The sequence below is a fragment of the Hylobates moloch genome, unplaced genomic scaffold (assembly GCF_009828535.3).
Source record: "Hylobates moloch isolate HMO894 unplaced genomic scaffold, HMol_V3 SCAFFOLD_8, whole genome shotgun sequence".
NCBI classification, from domain to species: domain Eukaryota; kingdom Metazoa; phylum Chordata; class Mammalia; order Primates; family Hylobatidae; genus Hylobates; species Hylobates moloch.
The window spans coordinates 71,130,821-71,143,688 of record NW_026652283.1 but is presented as its reverse complement, the minus strand read 5'-3'; the positions used below and the strand labels follow the sequence as shown (position 1 = coordinate 71,143,688).

The 12,868-nt window shown below is 37.7% G+C and overlaps 1 protein-coding gene across 1 annotated transcript in view; it reads left to right on the top strand.

Moving 5' to 3' along the window:
- Positions 1-12,653, top strand: part of UHMK1 (U2AF homology motif kinase 1) — a 33,123-nt gene extending 20,470 nt beyond the window's left edge. Inside the window, exons 7-8 of the mRNA XM_032161138.2 lie at positions 486-574; positions 5,142-12,653. Of these exons, the coding sequence (XP_032017029.1) occupies positions 486-574; positions 5,142-5,288 (236 nt within the window). The 3' untranslated portion in view covers positions 5,289-12,653. The remainder of the gene's footprint in view (positions 1-485; positions 575-5,141) is intronic.
- Positions 12,654-12,868: the final 215 nt, after the last annotated feature.

Genomic DNA, 12,868 nt, shown 5'->3' with positions numbered 1-12,868 from the left:
GCCTGTAATCCCAGCACTTTGGGAGGCTGAGGTGGGTGGATCACGAGACCAGGAGTTCGAGAATAGCCTGGCCAATATGGTGAAACCCCATCTCTACTAAAAATACAAAAATTAGCTGGGCGTGGTGGTGCGCGCCTGTAGTCCCAGCTGCTCTGGAGGCTGAGGGAGAAGAATCACTTGAACCTGAGAGGCAGAGGTTGCAGTGTCAACGCTACTGCACTCCAGCCTGGGCGACAGCGAGACTCTATTTAAAAAAAAAAAGAAAAAAAAGAAAAACTGATACTATGTGTTGCCTTCAAGGAGAGTAGAAGGTGGAAGACTATTATTTAAAATTTTGAATCATTTGAATGTCAACTATTCAAGACATAAAATGACCTCATTAGCTAGTTATGTATTCGTGAATTCTTTGATGATTAAAAAATTTAAAATGTTGAATACTTGTTTATTATATCAGAGCAGTTACTGTTATATGTTTTAATAATCAGATGTTGTAGAAGATGTAAAAGAGGAGTGTCAAAAATATGGACCAGTGGTATCTCTACTTGTTCCAAAGGAAAATCCTGGCAGAGGACAAGTAAGTGAATATTTTCATAATTGCAGATTACTCAGAGGTTATTAAAATTCTGTGTTAAATGTTTTAGTTCTATAGGAAGATGTACAACAAAATTTTGCTAAGGATTATGAGTTTTGCATTTTAATGATTTTTATATTCTGACTTATACTTTTTACTTCTTCTAAAAGTTCTATAATATGCTTGCATTTTTTTAGCACTTAAAATTTTTTTTTTTTTACTATTGGCCGGGTGTGGTGGCTCACAATCCCAGCACTTTGGGAGGCTGAGGTAGGCGGATTACTTGAGGTTAGGAGTTGAGAGATGGTGAAGCCCTGTCTCTACTGAAAATACAAAAGTTAGCCGGGCGTAGTGGCACATGCCTGTAATCCCAGCTCCTTGGGAGGCTGAGGCAGGAGAATCACTTGAACCCAGGAGGCAGAGGTTGCAGTGAGCTAAGATCCTGCCACTGCACTCCAGCCTGGGCCAGGAGAAATGAGTGAGATTTCATCTCAAAAAAAAAAAAAAAAAACTACTTTTGGCCGGGCGCGGTGGCTTACGCCTATAATCCCAGCACTTTGGGAGGCTGAGGCAGGCGGATCACAAGATCAGGAGTTCGAGACCAGGCTGGCCAACATGGTGAAACCGTTTCTCTACTAAAAATACAAAAAATTAGCTGGGCATGGTGGCGCATGCCTCTAATCCCAGCTACTTGGGGGGGCTGAGGCAGGAGAATCGCTTGAACCAGGGAGGTGGAGGTTGTAGTGAGCGGAGATTGTGCCACTGCACTCCAGCCTGGGCAACGGTGTGAGACTCCATCTCAAAAAAAAAAAAAAAAAAACTACTCTTGAGCCACTGTAAACAGTAACACCAGGCCAGGTGAGGTGGCTCATGCATGTAATCCTAGCACTTTGGGAGGCCAAGGCGGGCGGATCACCTGAGGTCAGGAGTTTGAGAACAGCCTGGCCAACATGGTGAAACCCCCTCTCTACTAAAAATACAAAAATTAGCCAGGCGTAGTGGCTGGTGCCTATAGTCCCAGCTCTTCAGGGGGCTGAGGCAGGAAATTTGCTTGAACCTGGGAGGCTGAGCTGCAGCAAGCCGAGATTGCTTTATTGCACTCCAGCCTGGGTGACAGAGCGAGACTGCATCTCAAAAAAAAAAAAAAAAAAAAAAAAACAGTAACAGTAACACCAACTGCTAAATCATGCTTTATTTCAGGTTCAGCTGGAGAAATGTTTTAGTCTAATTTTGTTCTAATTAGGTAGAGTTAGAAAGCCAATTAAGTTAGGCTCTAATTGTAATAGAAACTATCAGGGATAGTTTAAAGAAGGAAAGTGTGCTGGACTGAGAATTCTTGAACCTGAGTTCTAGCCTCAATATGATTAGCTTTGTGATGATCCTCATTTTCTTCGTCTGTAAAATATGTGGGCTAAAACTGTTACCACCGCATTTTCTTTAGAAACTCTAATTCCAAATTAAATTATATGACAAAGATATAAGAAAATATTTATTTGTAGTATTTTTATTTTTTGAGAGATAGAATTTTGGTTTGCTCTATCTTAGGGTTTCACATTCTTGACACTACTGACACTGAGCCTGATAATTCTTTTGTTGGCGTAGCTGTCCTCTACACTATAGAACGTTTAACAGCTTTCCTGATTTCTACCCACTTTGGACAACACAAATGTCTCTAGACACTGCCAGATGTCTGTCCTCTAGGGGGTGAAGTCATCTCTGGTTGTGGTCTATTTTATCTTTTTTTTTTTTTTTTTTTTTTTTTGAGACAGGATCTCACTGTTTCCCAGGCTGGAGTGCAGTGGCACGATCTCAGCTCTCTGCAACCTCTCTTTCCAGGCCCAAGTGATCCTTCTGCCTCAGCCTCCCGAGTAGCTGGAACTACAAGCACATGTGCCACCACACCTGGCTAATTTTTTGTAGAGACGAGGTTTTGCTATGTTGCCCAGGGTGGTCTTGAACACCTGAATTCAAGAGATCCACCCAATTCAGCCTCCCTAAGTGCTGGGATTAAAGGCGTGAGCCACTGCGCCCAGCTATTATTTTATCTTACTAGCTTAGTATTATGAACATTCCTGACAACTGAAAAAATATGAAAACAAAAATATGAACACAGTTTTATTCTAGTCCTAATGAAAAGTTATTGCCAAACTAGTGATAATAGTTTTACATTTAGTATCACATACTGAATACTAATACGTATAATTGTATCCTTGCTGTTTACTCATTTAACTGATATTTATTGAGCATTTATTATGTTCTAGGTACCCATCATAAAAGTGGTCAAATCAGATTTTTTAAAATGTGGTGATAAGTGCTAGGGAGAAAAACAGATTAAGGAAGAAGCTTAAGGAGTGCTGGCGTAGGTAGGGTGGGTTGCACTTTCAAATGGGTAAGTAGGGAAGGACATCTGAGAAGGTCATATGAATCAATATTTGTGGGAAGTGAGGAAGAGAATTTTAGGCAAAAGAAACATCAAGATCCAAGGCACTGGGTATTCCTGGCAAATTTGAAAAGGCCAATGTGGCTGTAGCAGAGTGAGAAAGAAGAATAGTAGGAGATTAGATCAGAGAGATTAGGGAGTGGTAGGGGGCATATTAAGTAGAGTGAGCTTGGTAGAGTATTGAGATTACATTGGCTTTTACTCTGAACTAGGGCAAGGTATTGGAAGATTTTGAATGAATAACTAACATGATCTGACTCAGTATTAGCCCCAGTGGTCAAAATGAAGTGGAAGATACAGAATAGAGAGACAGGAGAAGTCTTTTCCAGAGAGAAGTATCCAGGTTTAAGATGATATGAAAAAAGTATCAGTGAGAGCAAAGTTGCTATTTTGAGAAGTTTTCACTGACATTTAAAGGAAAGTGAAAGCAGCTTTTGATAAACTCTTGGAATCACAGATTTAATCTATTTAGGCTTTTAAATTGTCCATTACCTAGTTGTCAAAGCCATTCTTCATTTGAATTTTTAATTCAAGCAAACATGATTGTATAAGGAATGTTACAAAAAACACTGAAAAATAATGAATGCATCTGATAATGCAATTATAAAAATAATCAGAATTAAAATGATACAGCCCTGTTAATTTCATAATAATTTATAAGAATAAGATGCCTTTCTTAGTGTGGGATGGTGTAGTATAGAAAAGTATAGCCTATCTGAAGCAAGGAGTATGATAGAAAACGTGATATTCCTTCTATAAATGCATGTCTACTCATTTATCGAACTTTGGTCTATAGGTTTGGAATAATTAAGGATCAGGTAAAAAAAAAGAATCAGGCATAGATTCATTATTCCTTTCTGGGGTGGGGTGGGGCAGGGGACAGGGTCTTGCTCTGTCACCCAGGCTGGAGCACATACAGTGTCGTGATTTCAGCTCATTGCAGCCTTGACTTGCTGAGCTCAAGTGATCCTCCCAACTCTGCCTCCCAAGTAGCTGGGATTACAGGCACGTGCTACGATGCCCAGTTAGATTTTGTTTGTTTGTTTTTGAGATGGAGTCTTGCTCTGTTGTTGCCCGGGCTGGAGTGCAGTGGCGCAATCTCGGCTCCCTGCAACCTCCGCCTCCCGGGTTCAAGCGATTCTCCTGCCTCGCCTCCTGAGTAGCTGGGATTACAGGTGTGCGCCACCTTGTCCAGCTAATTTTTGTATTTTTAGTAGAGACAGGGTTTCACCATGTTGGTCAGGCTGATCTCGAATTCCTGACCTTGTGATCCACCTGCCTCGGCCTCCCAAAGTGCTCGGATTACAGGAGTGAGCCCCTGCACCCAGCCAAATTGTACTTCCTACTAGGTGCAATTTCCAGCAGCTTTTGACCAATATTTTTTCCTTTTTCACTTCTAAAAATACAGATTATCGGCCGGGCGCGGTGGCTCAAGCCTGTAATCCCAGCACTTTGGGAGGCCGAGGCGGGTGGATCACGAGGTCAGGAGATCGAGACCATCCTGGCTAACACGGTGAAACCCCGTCTCTACTAAAAAATACAAAAAAATTAGCCGGGCGTGTTGGTGGGCGCCTGTGGTCCCAGCTACTCGGGAGGCTGAGGCAGGAGAATGGCGTGAATCCAGGAGGTGGAGGTTGCGGTGAGCCGAGATCGCGCCACCGCACTCCAGCCTGGGGGACAGAGAAAGACTCCGTCTCAAAAAAAAAAAAAAAAAAAAAAAAAAAAAAAATACAGATTATCATCCAGGTACCATTGAAATGCAGTTGTTGTCTGGGCTATTCAACCATATCTTTGGCAGATATCTAGTGTTATTCATCACTCCTGTAATGACCTTAGCAAAAGATTGTACATGATTCACACAACTTGTCTTTGAGAGATTTTTCAGAGTTGAGCTGAGTTGTGAGGAAGTATCCTAAACCTTGCTGCCCTATAGTTCATAGATCAGCAGCATTGGCATCACCTGGAAGTTTGTTTAGAACAGAAACTCAAGCGACGTCTTAGACCTAAGGAAGCAAAATCTGCATTTTAATAAGATCTCCAGTCAAAGTATGTACATTAAATGTGGTAAAGCACTGGTCTAAAACAATCTTGGTGGAAATGAAATGACTTTTTTTCTCTATCTTCTTTCAGGTCTTTGTCGAGTATGCAAATGCTGGTGATTCCAAAGCTGCGCAGAAATTACTGACTGGAAGGATGTTTGATGGGAAGTTTGTTGTGGCTACATTCTACCCGCTGAGTGCCTACAAGAGGGGATATCTGTATCAAACCTTGCTTTAATCAGTAACCTAAGGACTGTTTCCTTTTTCTCCTCTTCCATTTCTTGGGTTATTCCACATCTGAATGCAGGAGTACCCCCTTACCATTTTAAGAAGGTACTTTGTACATTTATTTAATCCTACTAATGTGCAGCCATTGCCCAAGCAGTGACTGCGTTGCATACGTTTGGCACTGAGTAGGACAAGACCTCTCAGCTATACATTGAGGGGTTTTAGAGCATCCATGTGGGCAACCCTTTTTTGTGCAGGAGAGCAGGTGTTGCTCTTCAGTATGTAGCCTAAAAAAATCTTAATTATTTCATGGATCGTGAAGCAAGGATGAATAATATCATGTCTTGGTAAATACTAACAAATTTGTTAGGTTTGGTGACATCATTTACAGATTATTTCTTTATGTTGTCCAGTGGTTCTTCCTTGTTGTTGATATCCATAAGCTGGCACTGGATGCTCTCAGTAATGTTAAGTAATTGTCAAGCAGCAGTTGCCTACTGTGTTCTTAACACTGAGTTGTGAATTTTTTCTTAAAGCAGTACTGTAGTACTGAATATTCCTTTAAAGGAACTGCAGTGAGCCTATCTAAGTTTTTTTAAATTAAGCCTTTTAAAATAGAAAGCTGATGCTTGATCTTGCACAATTTTTATGTCTAGTATGTATGCTTGAGTGAGTGTGCGAGTATGAACGATTAGAGAAAATTTGAGTCAGTGTACTTTGTAGTGTGAATCCTGTGAGCTAATACAGTCTATACTCATTTCTTCCCTACCTGTTTCACATCCGTAAGATTTAGGATATACATTTTTTGAGAGATAGTCTGTCTGATACAATGTAAATGACAAAACATAATTCCTGAGAGGCCCAGAACAAACTGGAGTCTAGCCTGGAGTTAAATTGAGACTTCTGAAATGATTGGAACAAAGACTGAGTTGTGCCAGATGTAAATCAACCCCTCTTTTAGTTTACTTTAGACTTTGTATTAGCTCATCTTTTTTGTAGTAAATCTATAGTTTAAAGGTTTCTCAAGATGTGGCTCTACCTACTATGATAGAAAGTTGAAGTGGGTCAAAAGAATTAGATGTACAGTGAAGAGAAAAGAAAAAAATGGGCGAAGAGAGGGTGGAAAATAAAAGGATTCTTTTTTCTTCCTTTCTGTTTCTTGTATCCCTGCTCCCTTTTTCCTCCCCTTCCCTCATTCTCTGCCTCTATCCTTAGCTGAAGACAAACTAGAGGAACAGCATCCCAGGTAGTTTGGCTTTTGACTGCAAGGTAGTTAAGAAAGGTGTAGATATAATGAGGTAGAAGTAGAAAGGAAGAAAAACTAAAGAATTCTTAAAAGGATTCATAGCAACCTAATGTGTCCCTGAGTAGAGGATGCTGCTATGCGTGAGTTCATGGACACAAGTTGATTAGATGGTTTTTAGAATTATAATCATGGATTCTTCTTATTTCATGGTAGGTTGTCTTTAAAGATATAAAAATTAGGATGCCTTTATGAAGCACTGATTATACCAAAAAAAAAAAAGACAAGTTATATACAGGTTATTAATTTTTTTATTTATTTATTTTTTCCTAAGGAAAAAGCTATCTTTCCCTGCTGGAAGCCTCCTCATATTTGCCATGCAGGTTGCTGAGAGTCCAATTAGAATTTGCATTTTACAGAATGAAATACTTTACCCCATTCAAACAATTACTGTTTGACATTTTAGTTATTTATAATTGTCAAATTCAGGACTCTCCTTTAATGTTTATTATGAAACCAAATTTGGCATAAGGAGGCTGATTTATGAATTACCAAAGGGTCTTGTGGCATGTTCCCCAATACATGCCCTTAGAAGGAAGAACTATTATTTTTTATTTTGGCCCTTTAAGGAGTTGATTATAAATTGGTTTGTTTTCAAGTCAGAATTCAAGTGGGCAGAACCAGTATTGTGAAGACCTAAACTTTCCTAAATGTTCATATGGGTAGCAGATTTTGTGGTGATTAGAAACATCAGGTCCTTAAATACGATGAACATGGGATACAAAGGAATTCTTTATAAGGGCAAGTATCCTAAGTTAGCACGTTTACTTTTCTCTCCCCTCCGCCCCCAAAAGAAAAATCCTTACAAATAAACTGCAGTTAGGCTTCTAAGCCTAGTCCTGCAGTATGCTGCTAACATCTTGATGCCAATCTTCACAGCATTCTTTGATTGTCATCTTATTGCTGATACATTCATACATATATTTAGTGCTTGACACTGTAGAATTTTGTTACAGAAGGTGGTAACTAGATTTTAAGGGAGCTGAGGGAATAATGGATGAGCCTTGAATTAACCATGCATTTAATTAGATGGTTTTTTTTTTTTTTTTTTTTTTTTGAGATGGTGTCTTGCTCTGTTGCCCAGGCTGGAGTGCAGTGGCTCAATCTCGGCTCACTGCAACCTCTGCCTCCCAGGTTTGAGCGATTCTCCTGTCTCAGCCTCCCCAGTAGCTGGGATTATAGGCGCTTGCTACTACACACGGCTAGATGTTTTATATTAAAGCCAGAGAATTGAAAATTGAAAAAGAAATGCCTCCTGTGATTTAAATTATTTTATAGCTCTTAGCCCGTTCTACCAAAGATCACATTAGCAGATTACACCTCCCGCCTGTGATATTATCTTTATTAAACCTGAACCAAATGTTATCAAAAGATACAGGTTTCATGATTAGGATGAAATATATACATAGGGATTTTGATTTCTTGAAGTTACTGAAAAACCTAGAAATTTTCTTTTTGAGAGAAAGGGTAAAGAGGTGAGGGTTCATGTCACTTAACCCCTACCCTTTTGGGCAAATTTTGTCTCAGGTAGTGTTTCATTCCCTAAATTAATACCTGTGCTTCCTTGCCTCTCACCTTTCCAGTTACTTCTTTGGGGTATTACTGTGGCACACTGTACACCCAGAAAAGGCACATACAGTGATTATTTTGTAGGAAATATTTGATTCTTTTGAAATATATTTGGAGGAGGTAGCTAGCTAGCTACTGTCAAAACTAATGCTGTATTTACAGGACAAAAACAAGTAGAGTTGGACGCCTCAGTAAGAGACAGCATTAACTAAAAGTACTGACTGCCTTTTAAAGGAATTTTTAAAACTATCCTCTTGCAGTAAGAGATCTGCATTTATTACCACTGGATGTCTTCCTTTTTTGTGGCCACCAATATAGCAGCTCTCTTTAGAGGGATTCCCTTTCTGCTATGCCTTGAGCCAAACTGGCTGCTTTTAGAACAAAAACCATAAGTATGGTTTTACTCGAACTTCTCTTTGTTTTTATTGAGAGAAATATTGCCTTCTTTTTGGTACTCCAGCTGCTAAAGAATGCTGAGATATGTTAAATTATTCTTTAAAAGAAAATTTCCGAATACTTATTTAACTTGTCTTCTAGATTCATGTTGCTTATATTTTAACTATTGAGCAAGTTTATTATAAGGAATGCTGCCATATAGAGAAAGCTGAAGAGAAACCGTGGGCAGAAGGCTTTTTTCTGTCTTATTACACTGGACCTTCACTCTGGTAAGGGCATCAGTTACTTTTCTGGAATAAAAGGCAGAGTTAGAGCACTTATCAGATGCTGTTTCTTTTTTTTTTTTTTTTGAGACGGAGTCTCGCTGTCACCCAGACTGGAGTGCAGTGGTGCGATCTCGGCTCACTGCAGGCTCCGCCCCCGGGGTTCATGCCATTCTCCTGCCTCAGCCTCCCAAGTAGCTGGGACTACAGGTGCCCGCCACCTCGCCCAGCTAATTTTTTGTATTTTTAGTAGAGATGGGGTTTCACTGTGTTTAGCCAGGATGGTCTCGATCTTCTGACCTCGTGATCCGCCCGCCTCAGCCTTCCAAAGTGCTGGGATTACAGGCGTGAGCCACCGTGCCCGGCCCAGATGCTGTTTCATGGCTTGTTTTATTTAATTCATCATGCAGATAACTAACATCTGGGTATCTTTTTGTTTTAGGTCTTATTTTCTGACTATTAGGCCTATCTTACACATAATTTCTACTATCAGTATACTTGGCAGCATGACTTTTTTTTTTACAGTTAATTTAATGAAAATTAGCACCATTGTAAATGATAGTAATTGTAACAACATAGTTACTGGGTGAAGGAGTAGGGGAGACACTCAGTAACCATATATTTACCTAGACACTTATGCAAGGGTACATGCTAGATGACTTTATTCAGATTCGGGTACAGATGGAATCACATCATGACTTTGAGTCTGATGGATGTGTAGATAAAGATTTAAGCAAGTGCCTTGTGTTTCCTGGAAAATATTAAAACTCATTTGGGTGAAAGCTTCCCAGATGATGATAATTAATAGCACTTCTGCCTTTTTCCTGGAGTAACTTTTAGATTGAGTCACATACGATAGTATAAAAGTCCAAAATTTTCTTGGTTTACCTTTGTTTTATTTTTCATATATATATTCGCTATCTGCCTGGAAATAGCCTTGGTTTAACTTATTTTTTTGTATGTGTAAATCTATTCTTGTTTGATTTTATTCCAATATTATATATGATGGAAAAGCCAGAGTTGTCTGGCAGAATTTAATTCTTCCTTGGATCTCTAGTTCTGTTTTTAATATCAGGTTCCTTTGTCAAATTTTATTACTGTAGCTCTCTGATATAATTTCATTTCTTGTCAATTATGATCACATATAGACAAGTACTTGGTCACAATTAGCTCAAAAGAATCCCCATTTCTTAAGGTGCTCAGTCAATCACCTTTATTTTGAGATGGTAGTTTTTCAAGTTAGTATTACTAGCTTTCTTGATGAATATAAAAATGTTGTCTCCGTCATATGGAGCTGAGCCTGAGCCTCTTGTGGTATATTAAGATAAGTCCCATTCTTAATCACAGAAGAACATGGATATTTTAGTTTTTGGAGTACCTGGAATTGTAAAGATTTTGTTTCATTTTGTTTTAGGATAGCTTCTCTGCCTGATACTATAGGATATGTCATGTTTGTTATTGTAGCCACCTCCCTCAGATGTTTTTCACTATTTTTAAATTATATAATGACCAGTAGATTCACAGTGGCATGTACTTGACAAGTGCCGTGGATATTTAAGAAGAAGGTAAATAATTTTAATATTTTTGCTGTAATTTTATAGGAGCAGTGGACTGTAAGATAAATATCTATAAATCAGAGAGTATTTAGGAAACTTTGTATTTTATAGGTGGTCATTAAAGTGATCTTCAGGATATAAGATAGTTTACACAAACTTTATTCTCCTGATAGGAAATTTTCATTCATTTTCCTACCACTCAGCACTTTTGTTCTGCCTTGTACTGCTTATGAGGATTAATGTTTTAAATTTGCTTTATTTTTGCTTTTCAGAGAGTTGTCATAATTGTGGCAGTTGTGTTTGTGGCACTGTAAATGCTGGAATTCATGGGAAACTTATCAAATGACTGCTTGAGTGTTATTTCCCATTAAATTGGGTAGCTGTCACAATAACCAGAAGAAATCTTGTGACTCTTTTTGTATGTTTTGTTACCTAGGTTCATAGTATTTTAATTTAAAGGCAAAGAGAAGCATTCTATCTTATTTGTCTTATAAACCATTAATCTTTTTTTGTGCAGAAGAGAGCTTATTTTCTTATACTGCTTTGTATAATGGAAATAAGTCACATTCTGGGGGAAAAAAACTGGAATTGTTCGTATTTTGTTTTTTTTGGGGGGGGGGAATCTTTATGTGAAAAATCAGAGCTACTTGTTACCATAAGCCCTTACTATCAACAAGATAATTGTTTGTAATCACTTTTTTATCCCAGGTTGGAATTGCTTTCCCCTTCTAAGTTATCTTCCCTTAATAATATCTATGATACCATGACAGTGAGGGTATAAGAGCAAATGTAGTGAGGTATTCAAAAATCCTGCATATATGGACTCAAAAGTTCTTTAGTTATTTGAACTATATATAGCTATATTATTTTAGTAGCTTGGGTTGTCAGAAGATTGCCAATTTTAAGAGTAGAGAGGAGAGAGATAAGTAATAAAAATAGAGGAGGGGAAGAAAATGGCTCCCTTACTGGTCTTAGTAATCTTCTATATAGTTAATGAGCTAAAAAATGATACTTAAAGTTCCAGGTTTGGTACCGCTAGCGTAGAAACATTGCCTTTCCTACACATTCCTCATCATTGTTTCCTCAGAAAATTATTTTAAGAGTTTGTGAAATCAGATTAAATATCTATATTCAGTGTGGCCTAATTTTTAAAAATAAGTATTTATACTCCAGCTTTTGTGTATTTGGTGTACATCACCACTTATGCAAATCAAGGATCAGAAAACTGGAGGTTAACCATCTCCATTATTTCCTTTTGCACATTGGGTACAGTGGGTGGCATTAGTGTGCACTAGCTGCAAAGTTACAGCACCTTATGGAAATAAGTATGTTTATTATAATAAAAAAAGTTAAGCTGCATCTCTATAGATTATTTACTTTGCAGACTGTAAAGCTGTCATATCTTTTCCAGCAGAATTTACTCTTCCATTCTTAATTCTTTTTTGAAATATCTTAAATAATTTAACATTCCTTTATAACCTCTTAACAGTGTCAAAACTGGGGTAGAAGGGATTTTATTTTTTCCCAAAAGGGCTCCATCTCTTTGCTATCTGTTGATCAGTCTTAGAAAATCTAATTATGATCAATAAATTTTAGCAGTTGATGGCATCCTGTGTCAGCTGGAGTAGTTGGTTGTGAATATTAAAACCTACTACTGTTTTCCCTCAGTAACATGTAATTGCTACATTTTTTATAAGAAGGTATGGTTAGAAAAAAATGTGAAAGATCACCTAAACCAAAGCCAGTTACAAGGAGTAATGTCTCCTGTTGGTTTACCTTCACCTCAGAACTACAAGAATATTACAATACATAGTGAATAGTTGTCTGTAACATTTCTACCAGTTGTTTCAGTAGCATATTGGTCTTGGCATTTCTTGGCACTGTGGTTCTGCTGTATTATTTGTGATGTCTCATTGTTTGTGAGCTTTTGTTTTTTTTTTAAAGAAAAAACAAAAAACAAAAACTAAGTGGGACTATATATGTAGATGTGTCAGTACCAAAAAGTTATTTTCTCAAATCCCTAAATTTCTGATTTCCATTCAAGTCTTTTAAACTCTTTCCTGCTGTATAGCAAAGAACTTTTATTTTCCACTTTCCTATATTCCTAAAAAGTGTGAACAATGCGTTTCAGTTGACTGTATTGCATACTTTTTTGCTGAAGACTTTTTCTGTAAACACAATTGCCTTGTTCAGTTTTGTTGTAAACTGACTTACCATAAGATGCACTGTTGATAATGCTTTCTGATGTGTGTTTGATAAGAGTGATAAAATAAAAGCTTAAAAATAAAGGAGTTGCTTTTTAATTTCAACTTTTTCTATACTTAGTATAAATATTCAGATTACAGGTAAATATATTTATTTTATGATTTAATTTTAACTAAAAACTGCCATTAAAAATTTCCATGTAGCTTTAACTACCCATTTCTAAAAAATATGATTTTTCATTTTTGGAAATCTTTCATCAAATTGGCAATACTGATATGTAATTTTTTATTTTGGAAAA